This window comes from Panthera uncia, chromosome A2 (genome assembly GCF_023721935.1).
Source record: "Panthera uncia isolate 11264 chromosome A2, Puncia_PCG_1.0, whole genome shotgun sequence".
NCBI classification, from domain to species: Eukaryota; Metazoa; Chordata; class Mammalia; order Carnivora; family Felidae; genus Panthera; species Panthera uncia.
Genome location: NC_064816.1, coordinates 159,722,279 through 159,743,428, shown reverse-complemented (window position 1 = coordinate 159,743,428; position 21,150 = coordinate 159,722,279). Strand labels below are relative to the sequence as shown.

Sequence of the window (21,150 nt, the reverse complement as noted above, 5' to 3'; positions counted from 1 at the left end):
ATGCTTCTCTTCATGCACGTTCGCTGGTTCCCTTCATTTCTCTGACTTCTGAATGTTGGAGTAACCAACATAAATGACTGGGTTTCCTATCAGAAATCACATCCTAGGTGACACCATCCACACTCGTGGCTATGAAATCCAACTACCTGCTGACGATTCCAAGCATCACATGTCCAAGACCCTGTGAACCCAACTGGACTTGACCCTGACCTTCAGATGTGTATGTCCCACTGCTTCCCTGGCACCTCCACTCAAATGTCAAGTGGGAGACTCAAGGTAATGTGAATACAATACAGCCCCTCATATTCTGTCCCTTCTCCCTCCAGCCCCAGCAACCCCACCCCCTCAGCCGCTCAGGGCAAACTCCTGGCTCTCCTCTCCTCTGTCTCACACATCTTAGATCTAGCTGAGCAGAAACCACTGTTGGGCTACCATCAGAGTCTATTCAGAACAGGCTTCCCTTCCCCCCGCCACCACCCTGGTCTCAGCATGAGTCTTCTGCTCGGGCCATGGCAGTAACCTTCCAGCGGTGTCCCCAGGCTCTAACTTTGTCCCCTGCACTCTACTCTAGCTGCAGGGGCCGGGGCCAGCTTTTCAGTATAGGAATCATCACCCTGCCCTCTGCTTGAAGCCACACCACCTTGGCTTCCATCACAGTGGGCTAAAAGTCAAAGTTACCACTGAGCAGTGGGGCTACTCCTTGGTCCCCACCTCCAAGTATGGCCTCTTGACCCTGCTGTAGACCCAGCCACACTGCTGTCTACACCTTCCATGAGCACGCCAGGCACACGCTGGCTTCGTAGTCTTCATGACTGGTCTTTCTCTTGCTTGAAAAGCTCTAGATTGTCACCCGTCAGCTTTCTTCTCAGGAGCCTCCTTCTAAGTGAAGACTTCCCTCTCTTCCGTGGCCATGAGATCTAGAAATCTCAATAGGCTTGCCTCCAATTTTTCATAACCCTCATCCCTTATTTTCCTAGGTGTACTCACTATTAAAATAATGTATATTTAACCTATTTATCTTATTTAGTGCCCTTCCCCTCCCCTAGAATGTAAGCTTCTCGAAACGAGGGCTTCTGAAAGAAATCTTTAACTTCTCTCTGCAATGCTTTGTAGTTTTCAGCGTACAGCTTTTGCCCGTATTTTGTTAGATGTATCCCTAAGTATTTGACATTATTGATGTTTTATATATGTAAAATATACACATCTCAATATTCAGTTGTTTATTGCTAACATATGGAAATAGAATTGATTTCGGTACCTTGACCTTTTGTTCCGCAACTTTGCTAAATTTCATTAATTGTTATAGCAATTTTTTTGTACATTCTTTAGAATTTTCTATCTAATCATATTTTCTGTGGCTGAAGAGTTTTTTTTCCCACTCCTTTCCTAATTAGATGCATTTTGCTTCTTTTTATAGCCTAATTACACACTAGAGAGATGCCCGTATAATGTCCGGAAATATAATGAGGGTGGACACCTCGCCTTTTTCCTGATCTTAGGGAGAAACATCCAGTCTTCATTAGTAAGTGTATTAATGGCAGGTGCTTTTGTAGATGTCTGTTATCAGGTTGAAGATGCTCCTGTCTATTTCCAGTTTGCTCAGAATTTTTACAATGGATGTTGAGTTTTATAACGAGTGTTGAATTATCTCCAATGCTTCTTCTGCATTTTTGGAGATAATTACGCTGTTTTGCTCTTTTTAGTCTGTCAAAATGGTTAATTACATTGTTTGATGTTCAAATGTTGAAGCAAACTTGCATTCCTTAGATAATCTCCATAGGTCATGATGTATTAACCCTTTTATATACTGCTAGACATGATGTGCTATTTTGTTGAGGATTTTTGCACCTGTGTTCATAAGGGAAATTAGTCTGTGGTTTTCTTTTCTGGTAATAACCTCGTTTGGTTTATACTTGAGGGAAGTGCTGGCCTAATAAATGACTTGGGAAGTATTTCCTCCTCTTCTATTTGTTTTGTAAGTTTGTACAGAACTGGTGTAATGTTTTCCTTAAATGTTTGGTAGAATTGACCAGTGAAGCCATTTATTTACACCTTGAATTTTCTACATGTGGAACTTTTTGACCATTAATTCCTTTTACATCAATATAGGACTATTGAGAGTCCCTATTTCACTTTTAGTGAGCTGTGATAATTTGTATCTTTTAAGGATTTATTTATTTCACTTGTTTATTCTCATTTCATTGTCAAGTTTATTGATCTATGGCTACTACAAATATTTTCGATTACCCTTTCCAAGCCTGTACTGATGGGACTTTCTTCTGTTCCTATTATTGGTTTTCGTCCTTTATCTTTGTTCTTGATCAATTTCATGAATCTTTTCCAAAAACCAGCTCTGGGTTTTGTTTATTTTTTTTCTGCTATTTTTTTCTTTTCCATATGGTTGATTTTTTTCCCTTTAGTGCCTTTCTTCTGCATACTTACACATCATTCCTTTTTTTCTAGTTTTGTTTTTTTTTAAGGTGCATGCTTAGATCTAATAATAGGAGCACTTAAAGCAATAAATTTCCCTTTAAGTGCTGCCTACCTGCACACCATAAATTTTCATTTTATATGTCTTAATTTCCCTTCATTTCAACACATTACCTAATTCCCATCTGATTCCTTCTTTGGCCGATCCGTCACTTAAAAGCAGGTTGTTTAATCTTCAATCATCAGGCCACATTCCAGATATTTTTCTGCTGTTGATTTCTACTTTAATTACGTATTTGCTAGACACTGGTCTTTGCGTAATTTCCAACCTCCGGGATAAATTGAGACTCGTTTAATGGCCCAGACTTTTATCAGTTTTGGTGAATGTTCCACGTGTGCTCAGAATGAACGTGCTCTCTGTTGGTGAGGGATGTGACCCATCAATGTCAGTTAGGTCAGTTAGTTGGCTGACCGTGCTTTCAAGACTTTGGTATCTGTACTGATCTGTTTTCCTACATGTTCTATCAACTACTCAGAGAGGACCGTTGGAACCTCCCGCTTCAATTGTGGATTTGTCCACTTCTGGTTTTGGTTCAACCGATTCTGGCTTCAAATCTTATAGCTCTATTGCTAGCTGCATATACCTACAGCATTCTTCTGCCTTCTTAAAGAACTGACCCCTTTATCCTTATGAAATATTTCTTTTTATTTCCAGTAGTAGGGACTCTTCTGTAGTCTACTTTGATATTAACAGGACCATTCAGGCTTTCCCTTGGTTAATGTTTGGATGGTATGTCTGTTTACATTAATTTAATTTTAACCTGTGTCTTTCTATTGAAAGTATATATCATAGAAGGCTTAGAGCTGGGTCTTGCTTTTTAAAACTCACCTTTGAATCCTCTGGGAGTAATAAGGGAAGCTTATGGACATAATGATATAGGAAACCTGTCCTTTATACTATAGTTATCTTCCACCCTGCATTGTATCAGATTTCTGCTCTGGGTGTCCTGCCCAAGAAAATTCTAACATGTTCCAAAGATTTTATGTGTGTATGTTTGCGGTTTTTAGTCAACGTAGAGTGTAGGAGAAAAGAATTAGAAGTCTTACATTAAAAGGAATTGGACAGGGGCGCCTGGGTGGCTTAGTCGGTTGGGCGGCCGACTTCAGCTCAGGTCATGATCTCGCGGTCCGTGAGTTCGAGCCCCGCGTCGGGCTCTGTGCTGACAGCTCAGAGCCTGGAGCCTGTTTCGGATTCTGTGTCTCCCTCTCTCTGACCCTCCCCTGTTCATGCTCTGTCTCTCTGTCTCAAAAATAAATAAACGTTAAAAAAAAATTAAAAAAAAAAAGGGAATTGGACATCTTCACCACATTTAAAGACCCTTTTATAAAAAAACAGATGCATTTTTTTCAGGACTAGCCAATTCATTTTCTTTAAGTTCCCACCAAAAGCTTAGCTACATGTTGACCACATTTACCTCTCCTGGCATTGTTCATTCCCTTATGTAGATCCAAACGTTCACCCGGTATAATCTTTCTTACCCCAAAGAACTTCCTTTCACTTTCTCAGAGTGCTAGTGTGTGGCCAGTGAATGCTCTCGGATTTTGTCTCCAGTTTATTTTATCTTTAACTTTGAAAGATATTTTTGTTGCATGTAGAATTCTAATCTTCAATAAGATTTTGTAGTCTGCGTTAAGTCTTATGCTGTTCTTGGATTTATGAGAGAACTTTTGTTTTTGTTCATATAGTGAATGGAATATTCTAGGTACTTAAGTCTGTGAAGAGAGAGCCATGGATTTATTTACATATTTTCTGTATTCAGCCAGATGAAATTTTTTCCTTATTAATTACAGCTTAGGTAAACTAACATCTTTTAGATTTTCTAGGGATGGAATTATGTTACCCAGAAAAGAAAGACATTTTTCTTTCGCTTTCTAGTTCCCCATCACTTACTCTGCTTGTATACAGCATTTCCTGCTACCTCCAAGAGCACATTAAATATGAATAGTGATGGTGAGTACTCTGGCCCGACTGCAATTGACATAGTTCTACTGTCTGCCATTGAGAATGGTTTTCGCTGTTAGTTGGCTTAGGGTAAATGGTTTTTGTCATATTTAGGCAGGTTTTCCTTTTCATCTCACCCAGAAATTTTATTAGCAGTTATTGATAAGCTTTACCAGTTACCCTTTCAGTGTCTGTGATGTAATCATCAAGGATTTTGCTGTCATTTTGTAGTTGTAATGGGTTTTGCTGATTGAGTTCTTGATATTTAAATGCTGTCGTCATGAGTACACGATTCAGAGTGAAACACGATTCCGATACATGAGTGGGTTCCACTTGCCAACATTGCGGTTATAACGTCTGCAGCTACACTCGCTGGTGAGACTGGTGCGCAGTTTCCATTTTGCTTATTTGGGGCTGTTTACTCATACTCAGTAACGTAATTTTTAAGAACATTACCCTGATTTTTATTATTTTTTTTAAGTTTATTTTTATTTTTTTTAATTTTTATTTTAATGTTTATTTTTTGAGACAGAGAGAGACAGAGCATGAATGGGGGAGGGGCAGAGAGAGAGGGAGACACAGAATCGGAAGCAGGCTCCAGGCTCTGAGCCATCAGCCCAGAGCCTGACACGGGGCTCGAACTCACAAACCATGAGATCGTGACCTGAGCTGAAGTCGGACGCTCAACCGACTGAGCCACCCAGGCGCCCCTAAGTTTGTTTATTTTTGAGAGAGCAGAGGAGGGGCAGAGACAGAAAGGGAGAGAGAAAATCCCAAGCAGACATCCGTGCTGTCAGCGCAGAGCCTGATGCGGGGCTCAATCCCACGACACGATCATGAGGTCATGGCCTGAGCCGAAATCAAGAGTCGGATGCTCAAGTGACGGAGCCACCCAGGTGCCCCATCCTGACTTAGAAAAACATCAATCTACACATATGACGAGCCCATATGTATGGAATTGTCGGCGTGTTGCCGGTGAGACACTTATGCCAAGGGCTGGTGTCTTGTTTTCATGTAATGGATAAATACCTATGTGGTCATAAACGCAGAGAAGGAAAGGCGGTCATGAGTGAAAGAAAAAGATACAGGATGATGGAATGCTCCAAATCATCAAGGAATGGAAAAGAAATGCAGAGCAGGGAGTACAAATACGTCCCTGGGCTGTTTTGTGAAAATCTCCTCAGAAAGGAAAACAAGGAAATAAGTAAGATTGGTAACGATAAAACCAAAGGCAGATGCTGAGAAGATGGCACAAGTTATGGGGACACCCTGTGCACCTCGATGGGAACACACATCAGCCTTGGCCAGACAGGCGGTGGTGAGCTGCCCGTCCCCGTGCACGAGGAAGGAGGGAGCGTGTGCCCCTGGGGGTCCTCCTGGGGAAGGCAGCCACTGTCTGCATCTGGGCCCTTGATGCACCCTAAAAATCATTAAATTTGCAGTCAGATCGAAGCAGGTGCTGCCCCTGCACTGGTGGTGAGAGCCGGAAGAAACCTGAAAATGCAGCTGGACAGAGCAGAGCAGACCCACCACCGAGAAAAGCTCTCACCTCGAAAACAGGTAAATCCGCACGGTCGCATCGGCAGGTGTTGCATCAGGCTGGCCTGACACAGTGTTTTGCAGGTGTGATCCTTATTTCGGGGCAATGTGCAGTGGCCACGGGGACAGGCAGCGGTGGTCTCACGGTGTGAGCCCCGCACCTGAGGCTGTGGCACCCCCCTGGGCCGCGGGACACTGGCCCCAAGACCCCTTACGCCATCTAGAAATGATGTAGCTCGGGACCAGCCCTGGGGGCTCTCAGCTACAGCTACGTGACTCAGAAAAAGACCTCTTGGCCTCCATAAACCTCAGTAAAATGGGAAGAACATCCCGCCTGCCGCTCACAGGGTTTCAATTAAATAAGGAAACACGTGTGGTGTTTACGCCGTAAGCACTCACATAGCCTTGCGTGTTGAATGAACCCCGCGTGCACCCTGCAGTGTCCCCCGCCTTCCCCGGTTAGCCCTGGTTTTGTCCTCCACGGCCCTGACTGCTCCCCACTCCGGGTGTCCGAGACCCGCGCCCACGCTCCCGGTGGATGCAGACCATGGCTACAGCCTCGGTGGCCCTCATGCACCGCGCAGCCGGACTCGTCAATGTTGCCTCTGTGACGGGACGCAGACTCGTCCCTCCTGGTTTCCCCAGTCACTGCTTTCACCAGGACCTGGTTCAGCCTCACCTGGGCCCGAAGCAGTCCCAGGGGGCCCCTCGCCTCTCATCTTTCCCTCCTGCACCCCCGTCACGTGGCTCTAGCTTTATTTTCCTAGACAGACCCGACCTCAACAGTCCCATCCCTTTCAGTTTCCTGCAGAGTAAAGGCTAGACCCCCGGGGAAGGCGCTCCGTGGCTTGCTCCCTGACCTTTTCCCGGGGCCCTGAGCCACGGCCTTCCAACCGCTCCCACGTGACCTGCACCGGAGCTGGTGACTGGCCACCCTGCCTGCCCACGGGACATTCACTGCTCAGCCCGTTCGCTGTGCAGCAAGGATGTTACTTCCTACTTGTCTTCAAACTGCACTCACCCTTCGGGGGCTGCTGAACGTCCCTCTCTGCTCCCTATCTACTGCTGACATCGACTGTCTTCTCTCCTTCCTGCCTCTACTGCAGCACAGACGTCACAAATGCCTGCCTCTTCTAGATCTGGGTGGAAAGGTCCCAGAGAGTAAAACTGTTTCATTAATCCTGGTCTCCACCCACCCACCTCGGCCAGCCCAGGGCCCTGCTCAGAGGACACACTTTCACGTCAGATGAGAGCACAGGGGTGACAGAAGGACGACATCAGACCACCTAAAACCTGCCCAGCGTAGCAGGTGCAGGGCCAGGAAAATTAAGCTGCTACTTTATTTCTTCGCAGGTCTTTTAAAGACACAGGTACACAATGTTATACTTCCCGACTTAAAAAAAGAAAAGAGAGCGACAAGCCTAGGAAATAAAAATAAGTAAAAAATATTTTTGTTTTCTGTTCTTTTAATAAGTGGGGGGGAAAAAGAGGAAGAGGGGGAAAGAAAGGGAAGAGGAACAAGAAGAAAATGTGTCTGAGACACGAGGGGGAGGAAGAAAAAAAATGCAGAGGGACGGCGGCTGGACCGAACGCTGCAGGCACAGAAACCAAGCTAGAATAGACACCACGCGTGACGTGGCTTTTGACAACATTCTTGCAAACGACGGTGACTTGTTATGCCACCGCTTTGTTCCTGGACTAAGGGGGTTGGAAACTCAGAGGCCGGTCTGGTTAGAAGTCAGCGAGTGTGGTCGCTGTGGGGACCGGACAGCTGCTACCCCGTTCCGCTCGCCAAATTCTGCTGTCTGAGAAAATGATGTCTCGCTGCTTTTAGCTATTCCTGTATTTCAAGAAAAGACAGAAACCTGGACTTCCAGCTTGCAAGAAACCAGTCTGTGGGCCAAACAAAACAGTTCAGTGGGCGTTCGGGCCGCTGGCTTTTGCCTTCTCAACTGCAGACAAAAACAAGGCTATTTCCCCTTCCTGGTTTTTACTGAGGTGGAAATGCTCGCTGGCCATGCCGGCCTCTGCTGTCCAGCCGCAGGGCTGCTGGCTCGCTGTGTCATGCAGACCAGGAGGATGACAGCAAAAGTGGGGACGGGCCCACCAGGCAGGGGCTGGGACCCCTCCCACCTGGGGCGCACCTGCACCTGCGGGAGCCCACCTGGGGCGCACCTGCACCTGCGGGAGCCCACCTGGGGCGCACCTGCACCTGCGAGAGCCCACCTGGGGCGCACCTGCACCTGCGGGAGCCCACCTGCGGGAGCCAGCCTGCAGGGCTCCGCGGAGGGCAAGCAGGAGAAGCCCCAGCAGTGAGCGTCTTCCTCCTCCAAATGTGAGAACACACACACACACACACACACACACACACACACACACACACACACGGAGCCCTTGATGGAAATTAAGTGAAACAGAATAAAGTAAAGTGAATGCTAATTGGGAAAGCTCAGCATACTGGATGAAGGGAAAAAGGAAAAAAGTGGTCTCAAGTTCTTATCTCAACAGATTCCCGAGTTCCTCTACAACACATGAACCCATTACAGCTCTTGATTCTGGAAAGGGTCTCATAATACTTGTAATCATGTCCCTCTCTGTGAGGAGTCAGAATTCATTAATTTTTAGAGACAGATAAAAATTCAAATCCTACAGTCTAATGATTATATAAAATCAAAGGGGAGCATAAATTAAAGACACAAAAAGACTTTTTATTTAAATGTTAACTTAGTAATTTAAATAAGTAATTAAAACAGGGAAAGACATAAAAAGTGAGAAAACTTGACATAAGCAGAGCAGCAGGACTCTTTTTTTTTAATTTACGCGTTTTCCCTTCCAAGTACTTTCTGAACTGTCTGCGGTGCTCACATATTCGTTGATGGAGAGGTCTAATCCCTTTGAAACGTGATACTGAATTTTTAAAAATCTGATTAAAATTATTGAGTAAAACGGCATCGAAACAACAATTATGGAATTCATCACCATGAAAACTAATATACAAAGTCTTCCCCACCCAACAAGATGAATGATTTTCATAGTTCAGTGCTCACTTCCCAGCCTTTTCAATACACAGGGATGATGTTGATGTTGCTAATTGAAGTGTAAAGATGATATTGTATTCTTCTGTTTATTTAAAGATTTTTATAATGTTTATTTTGTGTGTGTGTGTGTGTGTGAGAGAGAGAGAGCGAGCGAGCAGGGAAGGGGCAGAAAGTGGGAGACACAGAATCCGAAACAGGCTCCAGGCTCTGAGCTGTGAGCACAGAGCCTGACGCGGGGCTCGAACCCACGAACCGCGAGATCATGACCTGATGTTACTTTAAATAAACACGGAAGAGGGGCACCTGGGTGGCTCAGTCGGTTGGGCGTCCGACCTCGGCTCAGGTCATGATCTCGCGGTTCGTGGGTTCGAGCCCCGCGTCAGGCTCTGTGCTGACAGCTCAGAGCCTGGAGCCTGTTTCAGATTCTGTGTCTCCCTCTCTCTCTGCCCCTCCCCCACTTGCGCTCTGTCTCCCTCTGTCTCAAAAATAAATAAACATTAAAAAAATTTAAATAAGTATTTTCAACTGTACATGAACTCCAAATTTCGATGCTACTTAAATCTCGGGGAAAATGGGTTTTCCCAGATTATGAGGCACTGACTGGCATTCGCATCCACTCAGTACTTATTTTAAAGCCTAAACATCACTTCATGTGTTCAGACGAAGCGCAGTCAGTGTGCCTACATTAATATTCCCTGTGCATGTGGAGATGAGGTGTTTTTTTAAACGAGACTGAGCAAGCCCTCCTGAAGTATTCTCTGTGCATTACTGCAATTTTTCTGTAAATGTCTAAAGCCCTAGGACGTGATCTTCCAATTACATATGATATGCAACACTTGTTTCCAGCACCTGCAGAGAAATGTCCCGCACACGAAAGAAACTGCTTTCATCTTATTAAATTAGTGTGGTTTCAATTTCACATTATCTTTAGCTGCTCAGGCTATAGTGTTACAAGTTTATTGCTTCTGCTAGGCTCCTCCTAAAAGTTGAAACCTAAAGTCATTTTCTGCTTTATTGACTTGCAGGAGGGAAAACTGAAATTATCCCGGTCATTAGAGAGAGTACTTACAATTTTTTTGCCTTCTATTAACACCGTAGAAATATTTGTTTCAACATTCTGTAGTATCACGTTTCCTTTCTGTTCTCTGTAGATGAATTCTTTGTCTACAAGAGAAGAAATAAAAAAGAAACAAAACATTAAGGAGCTCAGCAGGCTTCTGACGGACACTTACACAGAACGAATCAATTATTCCGACAAAAATAGAATCCTGTGATTCATCAAAGGGTCCTTTTAATCTGGTGAAGTATATACAGCTGCTCTCAGCATAACCTCATGTGAAGCTTCTCTCCGAATCTTTGCTCCTACGCTACACACTGGCATATAAAACACCAGTGCCCAGGCCCATGAAGTCTTTCGGACATTCTAGAGCTTTCTTGAGCCCAACACACAGTGGACACATGAAGCAGATTAAGAAACTTACTACCAAAAAGCATGGACAGTAATTCGCACTGTGGGTAGTGATTTCCTGTATGTACAGCTTGGGTGAACCGTGTTATGCACGCGTGCTCAGACATCCAAATCCTGCAAGACTGTTTCCAGTTAGTCCACAACCTTCCTTGCTACACCTGGAAGAGTCGGCAGTTTCTTGGTCATGCATACCCCTGAATGCATACATCCTGTCCTCAGAGACAGTGACCGTGGTCCTTTGCATGACTAACCTTTCAACTATTCCCTTAGGAAAGTAATAAAACACACCGATCAGGATGATTGCAGAGGTGTATCTGTAGGCACGTGTGTCTCCACTGCGAGTGAAAGGGCACGTTTTCTGAAGGTTGCTGGTACAGGGCTGGGCACACGACGAGGAGAAGAAATACTGTCTGTCTGAGCGAAGGTGGGAGTACTGAGCCAGCTTGATGGTCAAGGCATTTCACACAATAACCAGTTGCTGATGGGACCACCCTGTGCAGACTGGATTAATCCAAACGGTATTATCATTTCTACTCTTTATCTCATAAATTTACGCTCTTTCCTTTTTCACTCCTTTCTGCTGCTTGCTTTGGTTTTCATTCTCTTCTTTTTCCAGGTTGTTAAGGTGGGAGCTTAGATCTTTAGTTTGATTTTCCATCCTTTCTTTCTTTCTTTTTTTTTTTTACATTTATTTTTGAGACAGAGAGAGACAGAGCATGAACGGGAGAGGGGCAGAGAGAGAGGGAGACACAGAATCTGAAACAGGCTCCAGGCTCTGAGCTGTCAGCACAGAGCCCGATGCGGGGCTCGAACTCACGGACTGCGAGATCATGACCTGAACCGAAGTCAGACGCCCAACCGACTGAGCCACCCAGGCGCCCCGACCATCCTTTCTAATAAAACTGATAAACGCTAAAAATTCCCTCTATGGATGGTGTTAGCTACATCTCACAAATTTTGATATGCTGAGTTACATTATTATTCAGTTCAAATTATTTCTAATCTTCCCTGTAATATCTGCGTGGCCCAATGATTATTCAGAAACATGTTGTTTAATTTGCAAGTATGTAAAGGTATTCTGGCCCTTTTATGTTTTATAGATTTTTAATTTAAATTCACTGGATCAAAGAAGACTCGGTACATGATTTCAGTCTTTGAAAACTCATTAAGATGTTTTTGTGGTCCGTAATATGGTCTAACCTGGTGAATGTCCTGTATGCATATTTAATGAAATGATTGATATGGCTGCATTTGGTCTAACGTGTGTTTATGTGTATGTGTATGTGTGAGGGCGTTGTATGTGTATGGGTGTGTGGGGTGTGTGTGTGTGGAGGTGGGGGTGTGGGGTGGGGGGGTGTAGGGGTGTGTGTGTGTGATTAGTTTCTACTTGTTTCCTCCACTTATTTCTGGCTTTCACTTTATTGTTGCATATTTTTCAGAATTTTAATTTCCCTATTTTAGCTGTATTTTTTTTTAAAAATTAATGTTTTTATTATTTTTGAGACAGAGAGACAGAACATGAGCAGGGGAGGGGCAGAGAGAGAGAGAGGGAGACACAGAATCCGAAGCAGGCTCCAGGCTCTGAGCTGTCGACACAGAGCCCGACGCGGGGCTCGAACTCACGGACCGCGAGATCATGACCTGAGCTGAAGTCGGATGCTTAACAGACTGAGCCACCCAAGCGCCCCTTAGCTGTATTTCTGTGCAAATTTTTTGTGCTTATCCTAGGGATTAGAATACATACTCAACTTTCCACAGTCAACAATGAGTTAATAGTGTACCAGCTCTGGTGAAATAGACATTTATCAAGTTTTCAGCCCACATCCAGCCCCATGCTGTTATAATTGTCATGTGTATTGAATCAAAATACTTTACATACTCCACAAGATGTCATAATTACTGTTTATAACAGTACCTCATTTATAAAGAGAGGAAGAAGAAAAAGTCAGAAAGAAAAAAAAAGTCTGTTGCATTTGCCCATCACTCGCCTTTCTGACGCTTTTTAGACTTGATCCAGGACCTGAGTTTACACCAGCATCATTTTCCTGCCTCTTGAGAACTTCCTCGAGGTGTGTGTTTGTATGAACCCGCCGGCACCCAATTCCTTGAATTTGCTCTTACCTGAGTGCCTTTGATTTCCTTCACTTCTGAAGGATATTGTCTCTTCATATAGATTTCTAGGTTGATGGTGTTTCCTTTTCCTTTGGAAATTTCATGCCACGTCCTTCTGGTCACCATGGCTTCTAACAAGAAGCAGCTCTTAATTGTTCTTTCCCCGACACTGTTTCTATGCATTTTTCTTTCGCTGTTTTCAAGACTGACTTCTTGCTTGTGGTTTCTAACAGCCCAGCTATGATGCATTTTTGATGAGACTTCTTTGTGTTCATTCTGTTTGGTGTTGGCTGAGCCTCGTGTCTGCAAATGTATGTCTTTGTCAAATCTTCAGCCTTTAATTTGCCGAATATTTTTTTCTGTTTGTTTTATCCCTCTCCTCTCCTGGAGTGCCAGCTGCACACATGTTGGGGACCTTGATATTATCTAACACTCTCTGATGCTCTGTTCTTTAAAAAAAAATTTCCCTCTGTTCACCTCGAATAATTTCCATTGAGCTGTCATCACAGCTGCTTTGTCTCTCCTTTGTCATGATTATTTGACTGCCAGGTCCACCCAGTGAATTTTTACATTTCAGAATCTGCGTTCGTATGTTTAGGATTTTCCATGTTGTTCTTTCTTTCCCTGCTGACATTTTCATTCACGGAAAACATACGTACTTCCTTGTGCGTCATGGAAATATATACACTTTTAGGATGTTTGCCCCATCAGTTCCAAAATCTGTTTCATTCTGGAGTCAGACTCAGTTAATTTTCTTTTATACTGAAAGTATGTTCCCCTCTTTTTTTGGGGGGGCATTCTTTGTAAGGAAGGTAATTTTGTGCTATATATATATCCTAGACACGACGGTTGTCAGTTTCTGGACATTCTGGACTATGTTAATATTCTTTAATAAATGTGGTTTCCTATGCGACACCAGGTAATTTTCTTCGCTAGGCACAGACCACCAACTTTGGGCAGCAGCCTTTTATACTCAATGCCGGGATGTTACCTACAGCTGAACTGCTCTGCTTGTCTTCTGGGCGTGTGTGGCTCACGGGTCAGAGACGCCAGGGCACTGCTGGTTTCTGTGTTAACTAATCTCTGTTCCACCCTGTCTCGTTACCCCCTCCCCTTCTTATCTTTTCAGTTTGACACTTAGCTTATTAATTTCAGCATTTCCACTTTTCTTATAGAGTCACAACTGGTGCCATAAATTTCCTGAATTATGTCTTTATCTGAATCCACAAGTTTTAATGGGTAGTTTTCTCATTAGTGCTCTGTTCCGTGCATTTTTAGTTTCTGTCATGCTTTCCTTTTCAACCTGGGAGTTACTGGGAATTTATAATTTGCAAATGTATGTAAAACACTCTTCTTCGTCTTTTTGTTATTGACTTGTAATTTGCTACATGTGTTAGAAAAACGTGTACCATCCACTCTTTGAAATTTGTTGAGTCTGGTTTATAGCCTGAGGCGGGGTTCGTTTTTGTGGAAGGTTTCTTGACAGAGTGGATATTTTCTAACCGGAAGATGCAGGGTTCTCTATTTGGTCTTTAATTTAACCGTGCTGGTTGTACCATTCATTAACTTGCCTCATTCTCAGCCCATTTTTTTGCACGCTTCACTTTTTCTTAAAAAGCCCCCCCACTGTATTGACACATTCTGGTATGATGATGGATCGATTAGTTTTCTCCTGTTCGTCCTCCAGATTTCGAGTTATACGTCTTGTAACTACTTTCTCAGATGAGTGCAAGTTTAGAATTTTCTCACCTTCTTGGTGATTTGCAAGGTTTATTTTTTCACTGTATTTTCCATCCCTCATAATGCTTGTAAAGGCCATTTCTGTTCTGCAGAACGGGAGAAATAATACTATACACCCGATATCGTGCATGTGAAGATTCAGAGACATTATGTACGGGAGACTCGAGATGAACTTAAAATGACGCCTGGATCAGGGCAGGCTCTGGGGTGCGTGTCAGCTGCTACTCTTGTCTCAGGAGAAGATCTGGAATCATCTCTGCCTCCTTTTTGTCTCTCGTCTTCAATATCCCATCCCTCGTCTGCGCCTACCCCTTTGAGGGCGTCTTGAATGGCTCAAAGCCATGGGTCCTTGTGGCTTGCGGTGCCCTTGCCCTGGGTCTGCCCACCGCCACCTTCACCTGGACGCCTCTGACGGCTCACTCCCTTCGTGCCATGCCCTGTGCACACGAGGACGTGCTTCTATTTTTTTTTTTCTAGGTCCTTTGGCAGCGACCGCTTTGGCCAACTCCTCAGCCTGACATTCAAGGTCCTTCACGTCCAGGCCTGGGTGTCTCTTCCCATTTTAATTTGCTGTTACCCCCCCCCCCCCCATCAAGCGTCCTGAACCATGTTGTGCCTTCTGTGCCTGGGTGATGCCTCAGACCACTGCCCAGCCTGCAATGCCCTCTCCCACTCCCTCCGGGGGACCTCTGTCCGCTCTTCCCACAAAGGCCTCTCCCCTGCAAAGCTTGCCATGCGTCCGCCAGGCAGGATTAACCCCGCTCTGCTCTGCCCCGCACCCCACTCCTGCTTTACGCTCCTCATTGGCTGTGACAACTCTGTCTCCTCCGCAAAGAGAGCGGGACGCATGGGGAAAAGGCCACACCTTCTGGACTTTCTACCTCTAAAACCTAGCATGACGACTGAGGGGAAACCGGGGGCTAAAAACGCGTGATGCGTTCACCAAATTGACACCATCACCCGTCTGTCTGATTCGCCAAACGTGCAACCCGCCTGCGACTCCGTAGGCAGACCCGCTGTGTGAGAGGCTGCCCCCGGCCGACAAGGTCAAAGGAAGCAGGGGTGGGTAGGGCCGCTTCGCAATTCTGCCTTTAGTGCCTCGTGGTGAGATTCTGAGATAGCTCCTTTCTCCCCGTCACGGCAGTGCAGTAAGATACCCCAGAGGGGAGTGTAAGGTGCATTTGGACACTCTGAGGACGGGACGGCGACACTGAAAAGCCAGGCTCACCGGGGATTCTGAGAAACACAGAGGGTGAGGTTGTGAGGAGAAGATCTCCCGGAGAAAGTCTCGCACGGCGTCACCCTCTGCGACTTATTGTTCATGTCAAGTACTCGGCATGTAAAATATGTCATTAATTTAATTGTTCTGGGTGGCTTCGGCAGTTCTCCAAAGCTACATGATTAAAGAAAGCGACGACATTGGTAGCCAACACAAGGGAGGTGATTGCTTTTCATTTTATTCTCTTCCCCCGATTGCGATAGAAAAATATATAGCAATGTAACACGTTGTTTTTCTCACTCTTCCAAAAATAAGATGACGTTCCAGTCATTTCCTCTGAGAATCATATATCAGCTGGCTTCGTACGTTGCTTATTTTTGCCTGACACAGTAATGTATTTCTTAGAAACCTTTCAAAGGTCTTTTCCATGATGAAGAAATTTTAAATGGATGGCATTTTGTGGTACTAGAGATTTCTTAGCCATCGAGATACATGGTTCCCATCGCCAAGGATGACTTAGACCTGCTGGTGGGTCTTTTTTTTTTAATTTTTAAATATTTTTGAGAGAGAAAGAGCGAGAGAGAGAGCGAGCATGAGTGGGGGAGGGGCAGAGAGAGAGGGAGACACAGAATCGGAAGCAGGCTCCAGGCTCTGAGCTGTCAGCACAGAGCCTGACGCGGGGCTGGAACTCACAAACCGCGAGATCGTGACCTGAGCTGAAGTCAGACGCTTAACTGACTGAGCCACCCAGGTGCCCCTGGCTGGTCTTGATTACATAAATTGACTGACAATTGATTATATAAACATCACAAAGAGTTGCTTCAGAGAAACAGACTTTGAGAAACAAACGGTGCACGTAAATGAAGCAGATCTGGTTTTTCTTTAATTATCTTCTTTTAATTGTAAATAGCTGCTAATAGAAACAGCGTTCTATCCTACTCATTGCTTATTTTATTTTCTTCTCGGATACAAATTACTTGTATTCACGTATGCTGATAACACATAGCATATAGCATGCTTCCTAAGAAAGTCAACATCCAGGTGATGGCCATAAGCTATAAAAACTGATCTGTAATCCCTAGCGTCCACGCTGTGGTCTAGAAATAATACCATTTCTCACTAAACAGAATCAGTATGCACCATGAATCTGCCATGTTCCATGACTTAAGGACAATTACAATTAACATTGCCAATCAGATGACAATTGTCGTGTGTGGGCTATTGTTAAGTTCCACATTCACCACAGCATTGTACTCTAAGACAGGATCCCAAGCTACCGTTCTCAGGAAAAAGCACAAGGGATCTCTAAAGACCTGGGCATTTCTCGATCTGAGGCACAGAACATACAGTATGAACCTGGAATATCTTAGCGGCCAGCCAGCCAGGAAGTGTTCGGTGACCGATGGGGACACAGACCATAAGACCACGGTAGACGGCAAAATGGCCCTAATGCTTCCCTCCCTCCTGCCCACGGCCTTTGTGTCTGGCTTCGCCAGGCTCTTCCTCTTGAACGTGGGCTCAGATGCATGACCTAAACTGGTCACTGGACTGTGAACAAGCAGGCACCTGAGAAGCACTCGTATAGTTTGACTCGCCCCTCCTGGCTTCTGCCATGGCCGTGAAACAAACATGTGTGGCCCCGTCTTTTGGCCCCAGCGCAGAAACAGATGTGGAGCACAGCTGAGCTGCCTGGCACCTGAGAAGACGCCACTCCAGATCCGCTGGCAGCCAGCTGGTTGTTCAGCCCTGGAAGCAAATCAGCCACGGAGAAGCAACCACCGGCTGCCTAACCCACCACCGGCTGACAACCAGCAGCGTGAAAGATAAATGCTTACTCTGCATGTCACCGAGGGTATGTTGTTGTTTGTTACACAACACTCTTGTGTCACTAGACAACCAGTGGGAGGGCTCTCAGGTCCGAAGCTGGTAAAATCTGAACATCAAAAGAACAATACCCTAATTGCTTCAAACACATCAAATGTATAAAACAGTTCAGGAATCCATAATGGAACTCCCAAAAGAGAAAAACAACTCGTTTTCCACGGTTGGAGGGAACTATGACATCAAGTCCTGACTCTGAAACTGGTAATTAAAAATGTCTATAATACCCAAAGGAATCTACACATTTAATGCAATCCCTATCAAAATACCATCAGTATTTTTCACCGAGCCAGAACAAACAATCCTAAAATTTGCATAGAACTGCAAAGACTCCGAACAGACAAAGCAATCTTGAAAAAGAAAACCAAAGCAGGAGGCGTCACAATCCCGGACTTCAAGCTGTATTTATTACAAAGCTGTCATCATCAAGATAGTATGGTACTGGCACAAAAACAGACACTCAGATCAATGGAAACAGAATAGAAAACCCAGAAATGAACCCACAGCTATATGGTCAATCTTTGACAAAGCAGGAAAGAATATCCAATGGAAAAAAGACAGTCTCTTTAACAAATGCTGCTGGGAAAACTCGACGGTAACATGCAGAATGAACCTGGACCTCTTTCTTACACCACACACAAAAATAAACTCAACATGGATGAAAAACCTAAATGTGAGCAAGGAAAGAATTAAAATCATACAGGAGACCACAGTCAATAACCTCTGTGATATTGGCCGTTATCAACTTCTCACTGGATAGGTCTCCCGAGGCAAGGGAAACAAAAGCAAAAATTAACTATTGGGACCTCATCAAAATAAAAAGCATCTGCACAGCAAAGGAAACAATAAAACTAAAAGGCAACCTACAGAACGGGAGAAGATATTTGCAAGTGACATATCTTATAAAGGGTTAATGTCCAAAATACATAAAGAACTTATAAAACTCAACACCCAAAACCCAAATAATCCAGTTAAAAAATGGGCAGAAGATGTCAAAGCAGGCATCCAAATGACCAACAGAAACATGAAAAAATGCTCGACATCACTCATCATCAGGGAAATACAAATCAAAACTACAATGAGATATCTTACGCATCTCAGAACGGCTAAAATCAACAACACAAGAACCAAGTGTTAGCGAGGATGTGCACTGCTGGTGGGAATGCAAACTGGGGCAGCCACTCTGGAAAACAGTATGGAGGTGCCTCAAAAAGTTAAAAATAGAACTACCCTACGACCCAAAAAATGCACTACTAGGTATTTACCCAAAGGATACAAAAATACTGATTTGAAGGGATACATGGACCCTGATGTATCCACGACAGCCAAACTATGAAAAGAGCCCAAATATCCATCAACTGATGAATGAAGAAGATGTGGTATTTATACACAATGGAATATTACTTGGTGATCAAAAAGAATGGAATCTTGCCATTTGCAATAACATGGATGGAGCTAGGGAGTATAATGCTAAGCAAAATAAGTCAGTGAGAGAAAGACAAACACCATATGATTTCACTCATATGTGGAATTTAATAAGCAAAGCAAATGAACATAGGGGGGAAAAGAGAGAGACAAACCAGGAAACAGACTCTTAACTCTAGAGAACACACGGGTGGTTACCAGAGGGGAGGTGGGTGGGGGATGGGCTAGACGGGGGATGGGCATTAAGGAAGGCACTTGTTGGGATGAGCACTGGGTGTTGTATGTAAGTGATGAGTCACTGAATTCTACTCCTGAAACCAATATTGTACTGGATGTTAGCTAGCTGGAATTTAATAAATACAAATTTGGAGGGAAAAAATGAATAATCAAGGATTCATCCTCCTTTTCCAGCAGTTCAGGGGGACAACATATAGCCCGCCTGTGAGGGGGAGGCCTTCCTTTCAGAAGACTGCCAGCTGGTGAATGTGTGAGGGATGACGAACTTAGGAAATCACCATTTGCAGCCGCTGCTGAAACACCCGATTCAGGTAAGGACCGTCCATGCGTGCTAAACTCATTCCGAGAAAGCTGATGGGGTATTTTCCTGGTGCCAAAATACGACCTCAGAGAACACACGCCAGTCTCGATGGAAAAACGCATACTTCTTTTTATTTATTTATTTTGAGAGAGTGAGAATGTGTGCGTGAGCAGGGGAGGGGCAGAGAGAGAGAGGGAGAGAGAGAATCCCAAGCAGGCTCTGCACTGTCAGGGCAGAACCTGATGCAGGGCTTTCTGTCATGAACTGTGAGATCATAACCTGAGATGAAATCAAGTGTCAGACGCTTGGGGCACCCGGGTGGCTCGGTCGGTTGGGCGTCCAACTTCCGCTCAAGTTCTGATCTCCCAGTTCGTGAGTTCGAGCCCCACGTCGGGCTCTGTGCTGACAGTGCAGAGCCTGCATTAGGTCCTCTGTCCCTCTCTCTCTGCCCCTCCCCCTCCCAAAATAAATAAACATTAAAAACTAAGAACAAAAAGAGTCGAATGCTTAACTCAACTGAGCCACTCAGGCACCCCGGAAAATGCCTGTTTATAGGGGAGGAAGTTGGAGGCCCCAGCTTCACCCATGAATCTGCCTCTGAGTCCTGTTTTACCAGTGGGACAACCAGATGCTGGAGACGAACGTGTTAAATCATTCCGTGAGGGAACAGACTAAATCCAGGATGTGGAAGATTCTATAACACAACTGGCCTAATATAGGGAAATAGCTCGGAGCTGTTCTACATTGGCAGAAACTTAAGAGACATAATCAAGCATAATTATGATCCTTAATGTGATCTGAGCAGAGAGAAAAAAAAGACATAGAATATATTTTGAGAATGAAGGAGGAAATTTGAATATGGCCTAGGAATTCAATGGTATTAGAAAATTACAGCCATGTTTTTCGCCGAGAATGAGGTTGTTGCAGATACAAAGAGGGTATACTTCTGGAGATGTATGTTTAGTCTTCAGCGATGAAAGAAAATGACACATTTAAATATTTTCAGCAAGAAAAATTGATGGAAGACACAAAAAGGCGAAAGTGTTACGATTAAGTGGTGCTTATATGGGTGTTTGCTGTGCTGTCTTTTCCACTTTTCTGTAAGCTTAAAGTTTTTCATAAAAAGGAAGCAGAAGATAAAACGACATAGCCCCTAATTTCTAGGAACATACAGTCAAGTGGGGTGGACATAAGAACAGTGGCCCACGTTTCAGTGGATGGAGAGGCTTTCAGGCAGAAAATCCCATGGAGAGCAGGAGGCAGGGAGAATCCAGGACGGAAGGTTAGATGTGTAGCCCTTTACGCAACATGCGTTGAGGTGCGGACGCTCTGGTGGTTTCCTTCGCAGAACCTCACAGGTTCTGCAGCATGGCGGAAGCTAATGTGTGTGTTTTGGCCCAAAGGAGCCAAAGAATTCCAAAAAAGTTAAAACATGAAAGTTCTATACAGTGAAAGCTTGGCTTGCGAACATAATTCATTCCGGAAACACGCTTGTAATCCAAAGCACTTGTATACGGAAGCCAATTTCAAGAACCACTGGCTTGGTTGTGAACACGTAACATCCAGCATCAGGTACGACTCATATGGCGAGACATCGCTCGTTTATCAAGTTAAAATTTATTAGAAATGTCTGTTCATCTTGCAGAACATTCGCAGAACGACTTACAATCCAAGCTTTTACTGTACTCGGTTGTTGTCTTTTTCTTTCTAGCTTATCTCACAGAAACTGTGAGCTGGGTTGTCTGGGAATGAAACGGG

The 21,150-nt window shown here is 44.5% G+C and overlaps 1 protein-coding gene across 4 annotated transcripts in view; it reads right to left on the bottom strand.

Annotated features, from left to right (window-relative positions):
* Nucleotides 1–21,150, bottom strand: part of DPP6 (dipeptidyl peptidase like 6) — an 851,682-nt gene that overhangs the window by 278,145 nt on the left and 552,387 nt on the right. For all 4 annotated transcript variants that reach the window (XM_049642150.1, XM_049642146.1, XM_049642148.1 and 1 more), the window contains exon 4: nucleotides 10,079–10,173. In XM_049642150.1, coding sequence (XP_049498107.1) covers nucleotides 10,079–10,173 — 95 coding nt within the window. The remainder of the gene's footprint in view (nucleotides 1–10,078; nucleotides 10,174–21,150) is intronic.